This window comes from Schistocerca nitens, chromosome 10 (assembly GCF_023898315.1).
Source record: "Schistocerca nitens isolate TAMUIC-IGC-003100 chromosome 10, iqSchNite1.1, whole genome shotgun sequence".
NCBI lineage: Eukaryota > Metazoa > Arthropoda > Insecta > Orthoptera > Acrididae > Schistocerca > Schistocerca nitens.
The window spans coordinates 21214190-21230847 of NC_064623.1; the positions used below are offsets into that span (position 1 = coordinate 21214190).

The window sequence follows — 16658 nt, forward strand, 5'->3', positions numbered from 1 at the left end:
CTATCAATCGCCAAACTTTCGTTTCGATGTCTCGAGCGGTTTAGGAGATACGAGAGATTTTCGAGTATTTCACTCTCGCGGGCGTGAGATCGGAAGTGAGCGCGCTACATGGGATCCATTTTCTCGAGATCGGAGGCAGATAGAGATCTCCTGCCAAGTCTGAACAAAAATTCAGCATGTTAGCTGAATTTCATACGCAGCAACATATGGTGTAACACGCACCAAACGCAAAATCATAGCGACCCCTAATTTTCGTTGCAAACTTTTTGAGTTTTGCGTAGTGTCTTACTAAAATGTGTACATCACAATAAGAATGGTCATTAGCGAGGTGATGGGCACTTCGTCACGAAGCTGACATATAACGCTACAAGTAAGGCAAAAATCATATATTTTCAGAGAATAGTTTCTGTAAAATCGTTTGAGAAAGATAAGAGGTTGCGCGCGCTTCGGTTCAGTCAGCGCAGAACGTCGCCAGTCGGCTCGTGCGAAGTACGGTGTACGCGTCGCAATATGCGCTGCACCCGCGTGACCCGTGCGGCACGTGCGTGTCGCGCTGTAGCCTAGTGTCACGTCACACGTGCTATACGCTTCTCAATTTGCGCGTAGCCTTAGAGAACCGTCCTAATTTCTGAAGGGTCTGTGTTAGGGCGTACAAACCTCACGGTTGGCCGCGGGGCATGACGGGAATCCGTATGCGCTTTATAGATTGGTTTAGCGACGAAGCCCTCTTTCATTTGGATGGGTTCGCCAAGAAGCAAAATTGGCGCATTCGGGGGACAGAAAACCCGCATTTCGCGATCGACAAGTCTCTTCACCCTCAAAAGGTGACTGTGTGGTGTGCAGTGTTCAGTCACCGAATAATCGGTGCGATATTCCTCGATGGTGCGGTGACTACCGTACGGTAGGCGAAGGTTTTGGAAGACGATTTCGTCCCCATTATCCATAGTTACCCGGATTTCTACAAGATGTGGTTCATGCGAGACCTCATGGAAGCAGGAGAGTGTTTGATGTCCTGGAGGAGCGCATTCTGGCTCTGAGGTACACAGAGGCCACTGACATGCGCCTCGATTGGCAGGCGTACCAAACTTGTCATAACCTAAATCCGAATATCCGTAGTGACGTTTACATGTTGGACAAAGTAGTTTGTAACCAATTTCCTTTTTTTCATATAGTTCAATAACTGTCATCCTGTAGGTAATTGGTAATTCGAATGTCGACAAATCGGAATGGTTGTCCGATTTTTATTATTATTATTATTATTATTATAGAAACTGATACTGTCGAGATATTAGTCCTAGGGATTCCAAGACTTTCCAGAATGTACGAGTTTCAAACATGAAGTCGGATAACAAATGACGACAGAAAATTTTTTCGTGTGAAATAACAATTTAACCAGATTCATTTTTTCCCCTTTAATCTTACTGCGAAATCTCGTGGCGAATGTCATTATTCTGCGTCAACGGGAAGTATCGTGTAGGTTTTTACGAGTGACAAGTTTGTTTGCGTGGCCATCCTCCACAGCAAGCACAGAAACACTTTTTTTGTAAATAAAACCGCCTTTCTTGCTGCAACATAATGTATTTTTCCCAGACGCATTTCGCCCTTTTCTTACTCTAAGGCATCTTCAGTGGGGTCTAGAACGATACAATTTGTTATTTTTAGCTTGTCAAACAGTTCACGAACTTTTTTTCTTTTTCACATCAGAAAGCGCGACGTGAACTGTTCGATAATCGAAAAATAACAATACTGTATCGTTCGAGATGCCACTGAAGACGCCTTAGAGTAAGAAAAACGCGAAATGGGCCTGGGAAAAATACATGAGGTTGCAGCAAGAAAGGCGGTTTTATTTACAAAACAGCTATTTGATGAGCGAGTTTGCGAGTATCAAAATATGCGACCCAAATGGCCGTATCTTTTGATTGCATTGACTTAGAACCTTGACGTTTGTACATCGTTAGGGGACAGTAGACTTTAATATCTGGCATAAATTTCAACTTTATACGTTTACTCGTTCCTGAGAAAAATCGTTTTCAACAGTCGGACAGACAGACGTATGGACAGTGATCTAACGTGGGTTCCAGTTTACCGACTGAGGTATGGCACGAAATCCTTAAAATTAAACTTTTGATCAATTCTACATACCCCTCCCCCCAAATAATCGGGATGGAGAGTTTACTGTTGTAATTGGGAAAGTAGTGTCGTGCTGTGGACCGGTATAGATTTCACAGATCCACTGCAGAACAGACAGTGCGTAGGACGGGAAAGCGACCGCCGAGCTAGTATCAACCGACCAATTTGCGGCTATTTACAGGAGCTGAGCATATCAGACACGGTATTCGGGCTGGCGGTGGAAGCCGTGTCGGGTGGACGGTGTCGATGGAGAGAATGGAAGCGAGGGGACGGAAGGAAAGAAGCAAGTGGGGCGGGGGGGGGGCAACGGAATTGATTGCGGGCCCGGGCAGCGCCGGCAGATTGTAGTGCCCCCTTATTTATTGGCCGCGCCGTAATACCTCCGCACGCACCTCCCCCTGCCAGGCAGCGCACGCGCGTCCACGCACGCACACGCACGCTCTCTCGCGACCCCCTCCCCCCGCCGCAAGATGCGAGTGTGATTTGTCGTAGCTTCGTTCTGGTGGCCAGTAGTGGGCCTGGTTCTGCTGGCTCGCTGCCACCGCTTTCGGCTTCTCAAACTCCCGTTCCTCCACTGCTCTGCTCTCGTTTCATTCAAATCCTTTTTCCAGCGCAGGTCCCGAGATGCGAGGGGGAAAAAAAAAAGTATAGGTTTTTAAGTCTTCTTTCGTATTTACAAGTTTATCCAGATAGACGTATTCTGTGACGCTTTGCGGTGGTAAACTTCTATTCCCCGCCGGCGTCCATTCATTCGTCACGCCATCGGTTTTGTCCAGTTCATTTCTTCTAATTGTGACTTTGGTCTTGCGTACTCGACATTCGTCCCACCGAGCGAGGTGGCGCAGTCGTCGGCACACTCGGGAGGACGACGTCCGGCCATCCTGATTTAGGTTTTTCCGTGATTTCCCTAAATCGCATCGGGCAAATGCCGGGATGGTTTCTTTGAAAGAGCACGGCCGACTTTCTTCTCCGTCCTTCCCTAATCCGACGGTACTGATGACCTCGGTGTTTAGTCTCCTGCTCCATTTCAGCCAACCGACAAATCAACTTTCTTCCTCCAACCATTCCTGTTCCACTATACTAGAAACATATTCGCATTTGAGAATACCATCAACCATCGGCTGTATAAGGGAATGAAGACAATGAATATTTTTGCCGGACCAGGACTCGAACCCCGATTTCCCGGTTTACGCGAGCGGTCGACTTGAACCGCTTCGCCTATAGTGTACGGCTCAGGGCCAGGGCCAGACTTCCATATGCCGTCATTCCTTTGTCACAACCTGCACACATCAAAAAAAGTTTTGCATCACCCCGGTTCCCAGAACTCCTCAACACAGACGTTGACTGTGGATATTGTATCACAGACACAGTACCTTTCACTGTTCAGAGATGTCACTAAACCCGCCAAAGATGTAAATAGGCATTCGTGAGCAGCGCCTATTAGACGGAGGGGGTCCGACAGCCGATCAGTTCCAGTCATTCCACCAGGAAGGAGGTACACGGCTCGTGTGTTCAACCATGCCTTCACGGTAAATACCGCGGTTCTATCGCGTCCGCATTGTTACTTTGTGTCAGGAAGTGCTCTGGACAAGGAACTGTCGTTGACTTGCCTCGTTCAGGCCGCCCGAGGGCTACTACGGCAGTGGATTGGGCGCTACCTGCGGATTATGGCTCGGAGGAACCCTGACAGCAACGCTACGATGTCGAATAATGCTTTTCGTGCAACCACAGTACGTCGTGTTACGACTCAAACTGTGCGCAATAGGCTGCATGATGCGCAACTTCACTCCCGACGTCCATGGCGAGGTCCATCTTTGCAACCATCACGCTATACAGCGCGGTACAGATGGGTCCAACTACATGCCGAATGGACTGCTCAGGATTGCCATGACGTTCTTGTCGGAGACGTGTTTGGAGTCAAGCCGGTCGGGCTGAACGCTTTAGACACACTGTCCAGCGAGTGCAGCAAGGTGGAGGTTTCCTGCTGTTTTCGTGTGGCATTATGTGGGGCCGACGTACGCCGCTGGTGGTCACGGAAGGCGCCGTAACGGCTTTACGATACGTGAATGCCATCCTCCGACCGATAGAGCAACCATATCGCAGCATATTGGCGAGGCATTCGTCTTCATGGACGACAATTCACGCCCCCATCGTGCACATCTTGTGAATGACTTCCTTCAGGATAACGACATCGCTCGACTAGAGTGGCCAGCATATTTTCCAGTCATGAACCCTATCGAATATGCCTGGGATAGATTGAAAAGGGCTGTTTATGGACGACGTGACACGTCAACCACTCTTGAGGGATCTACGCCGAATCGCCGTTGAGGAGTGGGACAATCTGGACCAACAGTGCCTTGATGAACTTGTGGATAGTATGCCACGACGGATACAGGCATGCATCAATGCAAGAGGACGTGCTACTGGATATTAGGCGTATCGCTGCGTGCAGCAATCTGGACCACCACCTCTGAAGGTCTCGCTGTATGGTGGTACAACATGCAATGTGTGGTTTTCATGAACAGTAAAAAGGGCGGAAATGATGTTTATGCTTATCTCTATTCCAATATTCTGTACAGGTTCCGGAACTTTCGGAACCGAGACACTTTTTTTTTTAATGTGTGTATTATGTAATGAATTATGGATACGATAGAAGCATATATACATATACAGGGACCGAATGTTGCTACGTCCTTGAGTCACGAAACTGATACGAATGTTGCTTTCCTTGTAATGACAAGAATCGACCTATAGATTACTTCTCTTGGCTTTTACAAACTGCGGCAGGAGTAGTCAGTATTCAGGGATGTGGTAGGAACGATCATTCGAAGGAAAACGATACAGTAAACATTTACTTCAAAATTCGTACCTCCAGAGCTACCAATACTTGTTTAGTAGAAATGTGTTTCACAATAGCGTGGATGAACAAGTGATTATAGTTCTTAAGGTATGCACTTTTGAGCCCATGTGTATCAAACGTCTTTCTTGTTTTGGTCCGTACTACCATCTGTGAAAATATGGAAAGCAAAGAGATTTGGTTCACAACACCAAAGATCAAGAAGCGCTCTCGCAATTTATAAGGTATGCATTTTAAAGCCCGTGTTTATTAAACTTTTTGCTTATGAAGATGGTTGTCATATCCTTGAATACTGACCGTTCCTCCTCTGACACCGTGTATAAAATTTCCAAGCGATTAGGAAAGATAAAAAGAAAACATTTTATGTTACAACAGTGTCACAGGTGCACACTTTCTCTGCTAGGAGTCCATTTACGTTTCGTCGCGAGTGATGTTGAGAGACGGTATTCAAATTGCCTTGTAAGAGGGAGGTACAGTTAGAGTGGAAAGGGTCAAAATTAAGTGCTGTTTGTCGTGGAAGTTGTCGAGAAGAGGTCGCCGCTTTTTGTAATGGCAGACACACGTCATCTTTCCGCCTCGTGTTTCTTTTGGCTTCTGTGCGTTCTCCCGACCTCGAAAGAGACTACCAGTGTGTGTGTGTGTGTGTGTGTGTGTGTGTGTGTGTGTGTGTGTGTGTGTAGAGGGAAAGGGGGGGGGGAGGTGGAGAAGCGAAAAGGTTCACGCAAGCAGGGCGGCAAACTCGCGTCGGACGGCCAGCTCCCTAATCGGAACATTAATTTCATGACCCTCGCTTCAGGGGATGTAGCCGGGGAGACTGCTGGATGGAGAGAGGGGGGGGGGGGGGAGCGCCGGCGTCTGGCGTCCCCCGCGGGTGCGCCCTGGATCCTGCATTATTCATGACGCCGCGCCGCTGGAGAACTGGAAGCTGTGCCCTGCCAGCCGGGAGCTCCCCGGAGTGTATCTACATCGACACTTGGTGACTTACACTACGCCACAGCGTCCGCGCCCGGCTGCCACCGGCACACTAGAAACACGTGCCGAGCAACCGGTCTAATTCTATGGTGGAACGAGCTGCACCGAGAAGCTTACAATTTCCAGAACGAATCTATCTTATTTTGTAGCGGAGTGTGCGCTGATGCAAAACTTACTGGCAGATTAAAACTGTGCGCCCGGCGAGGGCTCGAGCCAGCGATCATTTCCTTTCGCGGGCGAGTGCTTAACTGAACGAGCTGACCGAGCCCTTACAGTTTAACGTCCGCCAGTACCTCCTACCCGTAGAGAATGTATATTTGCTGCACCTGTTCTCTGGAGTAGGCACGCGATATTGGGACGATGCTGCTTTTCTACTATTTGCGGTAACAGCTAAGCTTAAAGATTTATTACATAAAGTTTTGAAACTAAAATCTTGGAAGATTATGAAGTATTCGCCTTGTTTCTGCACTTTCGGGTTTTAGTAACAGCTTTGTTGCAGCATTGTCGTTGCTACGGATGTAAAGTGAAATATGTGGAAGGAGGATCAGTTACTTTTCATACGTATGTAAAACAAATGTGTAATTGTTAATGTCATACTGATATGAGGCGCTTTGTGAGTTGAAAAATATCCGAGGCACGGCATTATAAAGACCTGTATTGTAGAGAGAATTTCTTCGACTTTATGGTCGTTCGTTTACAAGACGTGTGCTAGATAAACTTGCAAGTGTGTTGGAGTAAACGGCCAGTCACTGTATATATATTGGTGCTTTCTTCAAATGCTGATTCAATTTATACACGACAGCCAGTAATTTCCTCCAATTTACGCAGCTTCTCAAACCCTTTTGTGTATAAGTAATTCTGCACGAGACAGTTTTGTGTTGAATCTCATTGTAACGTGATCAGAGCAGACATTCAACAATATGACTAAGTGCAATAGAAAACGTAAAAAAATGTTGCTGGCTGTTACTTCTTATTCCTGTTACTGAAAAAACGTAAATGAAGTGAAATCCGAGCTTAGATGCCGTGGTGAAAGAGCACTATACTATTGCTGTTCCCAATTTAAGCCAACTTCAGTTCCTGTATCAAATCGGCAAGATGTATGTAAATCACTTCTACAAAGCTTCACGGTACTTCTGAAAGTGATCTATCTATGGCTGCAAAGTAATAACATTCAAAATGCACAAAGCGCTATACGGGCTAAAAAGCACCATCCCAGAATCGTGACTTGAGCTGTAGGGGATGTTACGGGCAGAATTCTCGTTCTGCGCATGCGAATGCTCGCTCCTTAGATATTTATACTATATGCTGCTAGTCTTTGGAAACTTTGCTCTTATACCATTTTTTTTGGACATTTTCATTTACACAGTCGATGTTATACGGTGCTTGCCGCACTGGTGAGACGCCGCTTCCGGGATTTGAGGAGGGGTTTCAACTCCGGATGGTAGCCACCCGATGCATTAACAACAAGGTCGGAGGTCCAGACTGGCCCGTGTCAAGTTTTTAGCGCATTTCACACATCTAATTACATGAATGCCGGGTTGGTACCCACTTTCCCTCTTAGTTACAGGGATTAGAGACATCTGACCACCTGCTACCACAAACGATACCAAACCCAGAGTAAGATACTGACCCTGTGAAAGGATACGACAAGGAAGTAGAAAATAATTAGCTTACATCAGTATGTACTACATTGCTTTTGTGTAACTTCCAACAAAATGCAATTCAAATAAATCTGGCAACAAGTCATTCAAAAATTTGAGGAATTTTTGATGTAAGACTTTCGCAACTTTGACAGCGTCATAATTTAAGCGATTCGAAACCAAAGTGTACACTCACCACCAGTATCTGACCAAGCACTGCAATTGTGTACACCAGTCTGCAGACTGTGGCTGTATGAGCGTGTAAATTAGGGAAATGCTGTTTCTTCTGGTTGTTTCCACCTGTGTTCAGGAAAATCAATGTTTCTTATTTGTTGCCCCTACTGGAAAATACTTGAGAACTGCCAAATGTGATGAACTGTGATCATTCCACTATCGTGTGACATTTGCACGGAATGCGTAAGGTTCAAAAATCGCGTGAATGGGTTCCATCTTCTCTATGCCAAAATCACAAAAATCGGCGGGTTGCCGTATGTACATCTCTGCTTCCTCGCTATCAGTTGGCTAGAGTGTTCCTGTCACGTGTCGTCACAAGTGATGAGAAATTAGTGTCTTTATGATAACATAATGGAAAGCACGGAATGGTTGAGCTCAAACAAAGCAGCAACTCCCCATACGGGAATCTGCATGCGTCCAGAAAAACTAATGTTATGCATCTGAGTAATTAAGAATTGCTTCCCTGAGGTGTAAGCATCACATGACATTTATTGTCAACAGCTGAGATGTCTTGCAGATGATAATGCCGGCCCGCATTCTGCTAGACTCACAAAACACACTATACAGGAGATTGTTGGGGAAGTCATTCTGCACCCACTTTATTAGCCTGATCTTGCGCCGTCAGATTTTCACGTTTTCCACTCTATCAAACAACCTTCAAGGAACTTCCTTTCCGGATGAAAATGAGCTCTAAACAGGCCTCAGTATGTTTTTTCAAACCGACATAATTTGTACAGTTGCTGAATCAAGAAGTTAGCCCAGCATTGGCAGACTGTTGTGAATAGTGAAGGAGAATATATTATTCATGACTAGTCATTGTTACATTTATCTGTTAAGTTTAGCAGACTTATGGGAAAAAACTCTAGGAGCTGAGGCACCAACCCAGTCCCGATTCTTTAAAGAATCGAGGGTTTACTTGTAAATAGACTGATTCACGAGGAAGGTTTGTGGATATAATTTATTACAGCAACAGCAGAAAGTCGTCCAGGTGTAGATACTTAGTTCCGTTCGTGCAAAGCCGGGGCATGTCGCTGGTACGAAAATGAATGCTTTTAGTATGAGGATAGATGTAAAAAGGAGTAAACAAAATTGGTGAGATGGGAATGTGTCTAAGCAGAGGTACGCCTTTGTGCTTTCAGGTGTCGCGGGCACGGCGAGAGCGAGTGGTGTCCAGCCCCTACGCTTCCAGCACCAGCCGCCCCCAGCCTCCGCCCCCAGGGCCGCCCCCAGCAGCGGCCGCAGCAGCTGCCACGGCTGCGCAGCCAACATGAAAGTGAGTCACCTCTTCAACTTGCACTCTCCTCCTGTTCACTTCTCGCACTGTCGTTTAGGCCCCTGTGGGCCGTGCATATTAGCTTTTCTGTAGTTTCCCCATATTCACTAACTTGGCCCATTTTCTTCCTCACATTTGTCATATTCAAAGTTTCTTGTCTTTTCTTCATCTAGCCACACTCGCCCTACACCTTTTTTTATGGTTACTGCAAGTTTCCTCCATTCATCTACTTTGCATTCCATGCACATCTCTAACAAACCGTTATTCCTTCTCTTCCCCTTGCCTCCTTCCAAAATATACGCTACTGCTTCCCATTTCAGAACAAATTTAATTTAATTTTTTCCCTCTTCATCATGTGTGTGTGTGTGTGTGTGTGTGTGTGTGTGTGTGTGTGTGTGTGTGTGTGTGTGTGTGTGTTTCTTGTTCATAATTGTTCTAAATATTTTATGAGCTTCTTCCTCTCATTCTGTGTTTTCATTTCCTCTCAAATAAATTGTGTTTTCCGCATTTCCACTAGTGTGATGCATTTTTCCTGTCACTGTCACCTACTACAAGCATTTCTTATCCTACTGTTGCGATGCCGTAACTTCTCATTTTTTTGCTGCCTTTTTCCCCCTTGTATATTTTTCAGTGGTCAGCCATTATCACTTTCCTTCACATCATTTGTTTTCGAGTGATACTTTTTGCTGAGGCTTTTGTACCACGTCATTCATTTTGCGTTCTCATCACTGTCGTGTTTCAAATTTCACCTTCTTAAAGCTCCCATCTTTTTCTAAGTGTCATAGTTCTCCTTCGTACCTTCCATTCTTTGCTTTTATAAGTGATAACTTAACAGGAAAATGGAGATTATTGCCATTGCTGCACTAATTTCTTTCTTTCTTTTTGTTATGTCAAAAATTTTAGATTTAAGCTCTTTCTGTCTTTGTAACAGATTTGCATGTGGAGTTCTGTCATTCATAAAAACCAATAGAAAAACTAAGTATTGACAATATTTGCGTATTTGCTTATATTTTTATGCTTCACCATTAGGTAGCCCTGTAATTGTTCTTAAATGTTATGTAAACAGATAGAGCCTATACGTGACAATATTGCTAAAGTCACAAAAAGTATAGTATTGTGATCAAAGTATTTGTGTGCAGTTTTGTGTATTATTGCAAATGACCATTTGCTTTAAGACTACACACTGCTGCATTCAGAAAGACAGGAGTTCAGTTTCATCTTTGGCAGTCACGATTTCTTGATGAAAATGCTTGGATGATTCCTTTAAAATGAACATGGATAATTTCCCCACCCTTGCCAAATGTGAGCCAAAGTTTCATTTCTAATGACATCACCATTGACAGGATATTGAACTTTACTCTTCCTTCCTTCCTTCATCTATATACTTAGTGGTGACAACCAATTGAGCCCGTGGAATATACAGGTCTACTACAGCCTAAAGCCAGCAGTGTTGATATAAATAACTGTATCTCACTGGTGAATCATTAAAGGTTTTTCTTTATAGATTCATCGTTTTCCACCCTGTCCCGCCTGTCTAGTTGTGGTTGTTTTGGTTGTAGGCTTCAACTTTGATTTAAGGCAATTTTCCCTTCCCTGGAGTTTGCTAGTTATCTTTTTCACCACAATTGGTGCATTGTACATTACCAGTAGTATGTTTTATATAATTTTGTTTGGAACTTCCACTGTCATTCTTTTCTTTCAAAATCTCTTCGACTACAGTTGTGAACATGTTCACATGGAGTCACATAGCAGTGCCAAGCTTCTCTCTCTCTCTCTCTCTCTCTCTCTCTCTCTCTCTCTCTCTCTCTCTCTCTCTCTCTCTCCCCCCCCCCTCTCCCTCTCCCCCTCTCCCTCTCCCCCCCCTTCTCAAATTGATGTGTAGCCTACTGTTTCCATTCCTTATTCGTAGCTTTTAATTAATCTCTGTGGATGTTAGCAGCAGTTCATTTGTTATGAGAAGCCTCTCTGCTTGTGCAGTGCACTACAGAAACTTGCAGACATTTTCCTTAATCACAAGTTTCACTTCTGTGACAGCAAACTTAGGTCTCCTCTTCAGGAGTCTTTTATTCTGGCTCGAAGTCAATCCCCCCAGCAAGCCACTCCCCCCTCCCACATTTCCAGTAGAGTGCCCTACCTCACGGTGCACCCTCATCATTGCAGGTGAACCAGACTCCTGACGACCAGCTGCCGCTCATGTTCGGCAGCAGTGGGACGCGCTTCGGGTCCAAGTCGCGGCCGACCATGATCTCTGCCAAGTACCGGCTCAAGGAGGAGCGCCGTAAGGTGCTCAAGATCTCGATCGGCAAGCTCAAGAAGATAGAGGACCCCGAGAGCTCGCTGAGGCGTTCTGTGCTCATCAACAACACAGTCAAGCGGTTACAGAAGGAGGCGCGCGAGGAGAAGATGATGAAGCAGCAGGTACGTTTCTTCTCTCTTCGGCAATAGCCCTCGTCTCCATCCCGCAGCTCGGTCCGTTGTCAGTACTTTCGATTCTCCGATAACACGGGGCTATACAAAAATGTGCGTCACTTGCTACTACTTTTATGAAATAGATACAAACCGCCTGTATACAGGTGGAAACAGAAAGCCGTGAAGTTTACAAACTTGTTCTAAATGTTCAGTATGTCCGTCTCCTGTCGCACGGCAGACATCTAAGTGATACTCAGATTTGACCCGCACGCAAAGAATCTTACCTTGCGATACCGGGTTCATTGCGACTGTGACAAGTTTCCACAGGTCGGCAAGAGTTGTCGACAGACGTGGAATGTAGTCTGGCTCTTAATTGTGAAGTTCTGCAGGGGGGAAAAAAAGGTCACACGATGTGAAATTAGAAGACCTCTGTGACCAGAAATAAGAGCCGAGTTTTGTTTTCCCGTGCAATCTATCTGTCATTGAGGAAGGGACCAATTCCTGGGATGAATAACAGAGTTAATCGCAACTTCCTATTTTTTCTTTTAAACTTCTGCGGGATCGTGTATGCAAAATCTACTTGGTTATGGAACGAGTCAGTACAAAGTTTACAGAATGCTGATTTAGAGGATCTATAAAAGAAATAGTTCATGAAACACAAAATTGTGAGAGGTATACAAAAATTTCTCAACTACTGTGAGGAACTCGAGTACAGACTAGAAGGTGTTTGCCACAAGTAAACTTTCAACTTGGGTTTGAATACTTTGGATTTACCACAATTTTTTCAGTTCCTGGAAGCCTATTGAAAATGAGAGCTGACGAGTAGTGCACACCTTTGTATACCCTGCTTAAGGGGATACGGAATCACCTATCCCCGCAATGTTAATATATGCCTACTATAGGGAACATTTTCTCACAAACTACTGGAGACAGAGAGGTAAAAATTTTACTGTATGTGCATTCATATGTTACAACAATACTGAAACAACAGTTTATTGTCAAAGTATTTTCTTACAGAGATATTGTACATTTATTTTTAAGTAAATTTTTTCCATCGCTTTTTACTAGACTATCACCCCTAAGTCTTTTGTAAATCAAGTAATTAAAAAATCGTTGTTTCAGTATGTAATAGGGACCTATGTCACTACGTCATAAAAATTTCAGACTTCTAGGTTGACCAGTACCTGAGATAATGTTCCTAGATGAAGTAAAAAGTAAACTTACGGGAAACGGAGAAAGAAGATTAAAACATTCCTGATCCGTAGCTAATACCCCCTTCACAGTCTTCATAATCATCTTCAAGTCTTCTTTTGGCACCCCTCTGCACCTGTCTTGCTTTTTTCACTAATGTCTTGATTATATTATCAGCATGCCTTAGTCTGTGCTGATCTAAAAAGAACATAGCACGTACCGTACGGGAACCAACACACATACCCAACTTTTGAAGGACCTGGCATTTAGTTATATTTCCAAGATTGAAGGTTGCCACAGCATCATACACACCAAAATGTAGTGTATTAATTCCGACAAACACTGTTTTTGGGAGACGATGCCATATCACACTATTCAAGCACTCGTTGGGGTTCTGCGTTTTTCCGTGAAGACATTTCATCAGAAGACTTCTGTCAGCCAGATCTCTGAAAATGGGCTTTATTTCTGCCATGATGGCTGATGGTAGACTGTGGTGGTGAATGTATTTCTCTCCTGTTGTTAGTCCCCTATTGTATTTACACCAGCTGTTTTCACCTTTGGGGCACAAACCATGTTGTGGATGCTCATCCGTGGATGCGGTGTGGAAATATAAAGCCCATATAGCTCTCCTCATTTCTTCAAGATTGCCTGTATTTTGCCTGATTGCAAGGCCATAGCAGTTCTGAATGTGGTCTATTATGGAATCAGTCAATCTTCCTCTGCCATCCAAGGTTTTCCCATCATCTAGTTTTTTTCCCTTTCATAACTGATTTTAACCTTCTCAGCCTGGCACCCATTCTCTTCTGCACATGTCCTATACATTCAAGTTTGCTTATATTTACACTGTTCCCATATGGTTTGCTTTCCAAAACTTCTTTGAATGCTTTAGAGTCACCATCTCCCAGATATTTGACATAGCGAACATTATACCACTGTGAAGCGCAATACCCGATCTCACAAATATATAAAAATAAAATAGTTATAATTGTAGTAGAGCTATGTATGATACGTCATTTTAAAGAGGAAACATGGCAGAATATAATACGCCAATAAAAAAAAATTCGATTTTTTAACCCAAAATCCGATTCCGTATCCCCTTAAGGAAGTGTTGTCCAAGAGTAAATCGTTTTTCCATCTAGTGCTCAGTGAATTGTGGTCCAGTTTTTTCTGAATAACTCAGTACTCTCAACAACAAATCCCAAAATAGGATATATGTACATGGATGACAGAATTAGAATTTGAATAAAAATTTACTGCTGCAATACTTTATAAGGATTGGCAATACGGAAAACAATTCCCCCTTCCGTAGTCACCTCACATAAGCAGACCTCATCCCCTCCATCGAGCTTTGTCGTCGTCCCTTCCCCCTGTGCACGGTGCACCAGTGAGCAAGAATTCTGACACACATGAAGAATAGCATACACCGAGTTCGCAAATTGACATTTCTGCTTAGTCTGATTGCCCTTTTGTAGACAGAGAATATTCTTGGTGAGTGGACAGAGTTATTTCCAACTGTGTAGATTATTCGTATCAAGTGTATATGAAATAATCATTAATTAATTCAGACTCATCGTAGTTTGCGTTACGTCCGACTGTGCACCGGTACCCTGTGGACAGGGGGACGGGACGAGAAGAAAGCACGACGGAAGGGACGAGGTCTGCTTGTGCGAAGTAAGGTGGCAGAGGGAGGGGGCACTGTTTTCGATGTTGCCAATCCTTACGAAGTACTGCAGCAGTAAATTTTTATTTGCCACCGAAGCACGGCTACGTCACAGAGCAGTTACTGTGTTCTAGTGTTACACACATCTGGATGTCCAGGAAGAGAACAAATTTCATTGGCTTCCAGTGGTTATTGAAGTGGTTAAAAATTGGACAGACTTCTGATGTCACCCACAGTATAATTGCAGTTATTCTACATCAGCCATCATCACAGTATTTTAAGTTACAAAAGCCAGTTAGTTGTATCAGAAGGAAAATTTTGTTAAGAAAACTATAAATTTCCAAGGCGACAGAATGGCTGACCGAAACTTACGTTCAAGGTTGCAAAACTGCAAATAATTGAAAAAAATATCCTGTGTTTCAGGACATGTATGGTCCTTCCTCACATAATAAACATTAATGGTTGCATTGGGAAAGGTTAGAAAAGATGAGCACATCACTGAAACATCTTGGGAAATACATCGAAGTTTGCTCCGTGAAGCTAAATACTGTCCTTACTACCCGTCTTGTAAATTTTGAGTTATCGTGAAACTAAATTCAGAACTGTGTATTTCCACACTTACTCTCTGTACGAGGAGAGTATAACTTTAGTTACTTGTGCTTTTCCATGAATTTAGTAGAGATGTTTGCACATTTTGTGAGCCTGAGTGTAGTCCATTTTATTCCCATATCAAGACAAAACTATGCCTGTTTCTTGCAGTAGTTCATCACTGCAAGAGTCTTCCTACCATATACTTATTATGTAAGTGGCATCAAATGAAACCTAGTCACTAGTGTAAAGTAACGGTAAAGATTTTATTTACTCAAAACTGTAGTCATATGCAGTACACATACTCAAAAATAGTTGTCAAAACTGTTGGCACATTTATTCCATTGCTGTTGGACCTAGTTTTGGACCCACACACACACTTTGTCGTCTGTTGCGAATCAATGCCCAGGAATAGCTCATCTGTACTCACCGTACACAGCCTTCAACCGTCGATAAATTTCACGGCCTCCAATTCCCTACACCTCCAAAAATCGAATAACTCCTCATTCCCGCTTACTCGCCTGCACTTGTGTGACCACCTTCCGTTTAGTGTGTGACCACACTGGTGCTGTGCAACATCAGACTGCACGTGTCTTGAGTCTCTCTACTAGTACCACAGTTACGTGGCGCCACCTTACATGTAAAGCAAAGGTAGACGCACTGACCAGGTAGTCTACAATAATTCACAGTTTATTTATTTTATTGATTATGTACAGTGTGTTCAAGACTACCTCATTTGGTTACACATATTTGTCTGGTCTGGAGTTCACCTTAGAGACTTTTTACTCGAAGTGAAACAGTCACTACAGACATATTGATACCTCAGTTTTGGCATAAATAGGTTTTTTACTATACACAAGCAGTCATACAAAAACATTACTGTCCTTTTTTTACATTGGAAAAAAAAATATTTAAAGAAAAATTCGATTGGAGTATTAATGTAACCAGAGTGTTTCTCTCTCCCACAAAATATTATTCAGTATATCTATGTCCCTTCTCAGAATATGAATATTGCATTGCTCTGATGGATACTATACCACATGATGCCAAAGACAAGTAGAGTATCAAAGGAAATTATGCACAATGAATGCCTAAAAATATGAGTGGTTAAATTATGCAGGTTGTAACTACTGCTGCATACGGTCACATTAGATTGGACCTGAAAACATCTGCTATGATAAATGAAAGAAATGTTACCGCACACAAAGTTGTCAGTGTGCAAGTTTAAAATATGTGTACCAAATCAAATACAAATGTTGTGTTACGATAGGTGCTATTCTCGACTGTGTAGTGAGTGTTGTCGAAAATTGTTTAGTGTTAACATATGCACACCCAAAGAATGCTTGACAGTGAAACAAGTGTTACTATAAAGTCATCACCAGTGTAAACAACTCAGAACTTCAAATTCATGCTAAAGAACTGTGTCAGCTTCTTCCTTTCCCATATTTTTTCCCCTTGAGAGCTTTTGACAAATGAAGTGGTAGCAATTGTGTGTATTGTACAGCAAAGACCATCCACACAACACACCAGCAGCGTAGAAATTGAGTGTACGGATTGCATTTAACAATGTGTGACCAATACAAGCTTTGACTGTAACTTAAGTATGTCCCTTTGATGGATTTATACCACACACTTGAAAATGGCTACACAGCTGAACATATACAGTAGTGAAAAATGACAAAAAGAGACTGTTCTGGTCTACAC

At 43.5% G+C, this 16658-nt stretch overlaps 1 protein-coding gene across 1 annotated transcript in view; it reads left to right on the forward strand.

The window, feature by feature from the left end:
* Nucleotides 1-16658, forward strand: part of LOC126210317 (mucin-5AC) — a 188213-nt gene that overhangs the window by 165715 nt on the left and 5840 nt on the right. The window contains exons 2-3 of the mRNA XM_049939515.1: nt 8973-9106; nt 11267-11524. Of these exons, the coding sequence (XP_049795472.1) occupies nt 9101-9106; nt 11267-11524 (264 nt within the window). The 5' untranslated portion in view covers nt 8973-9100. The remainder of the gene's footprint in view (nt 1-8972; nt 9107-11266; nt 11525-16658) is intronic.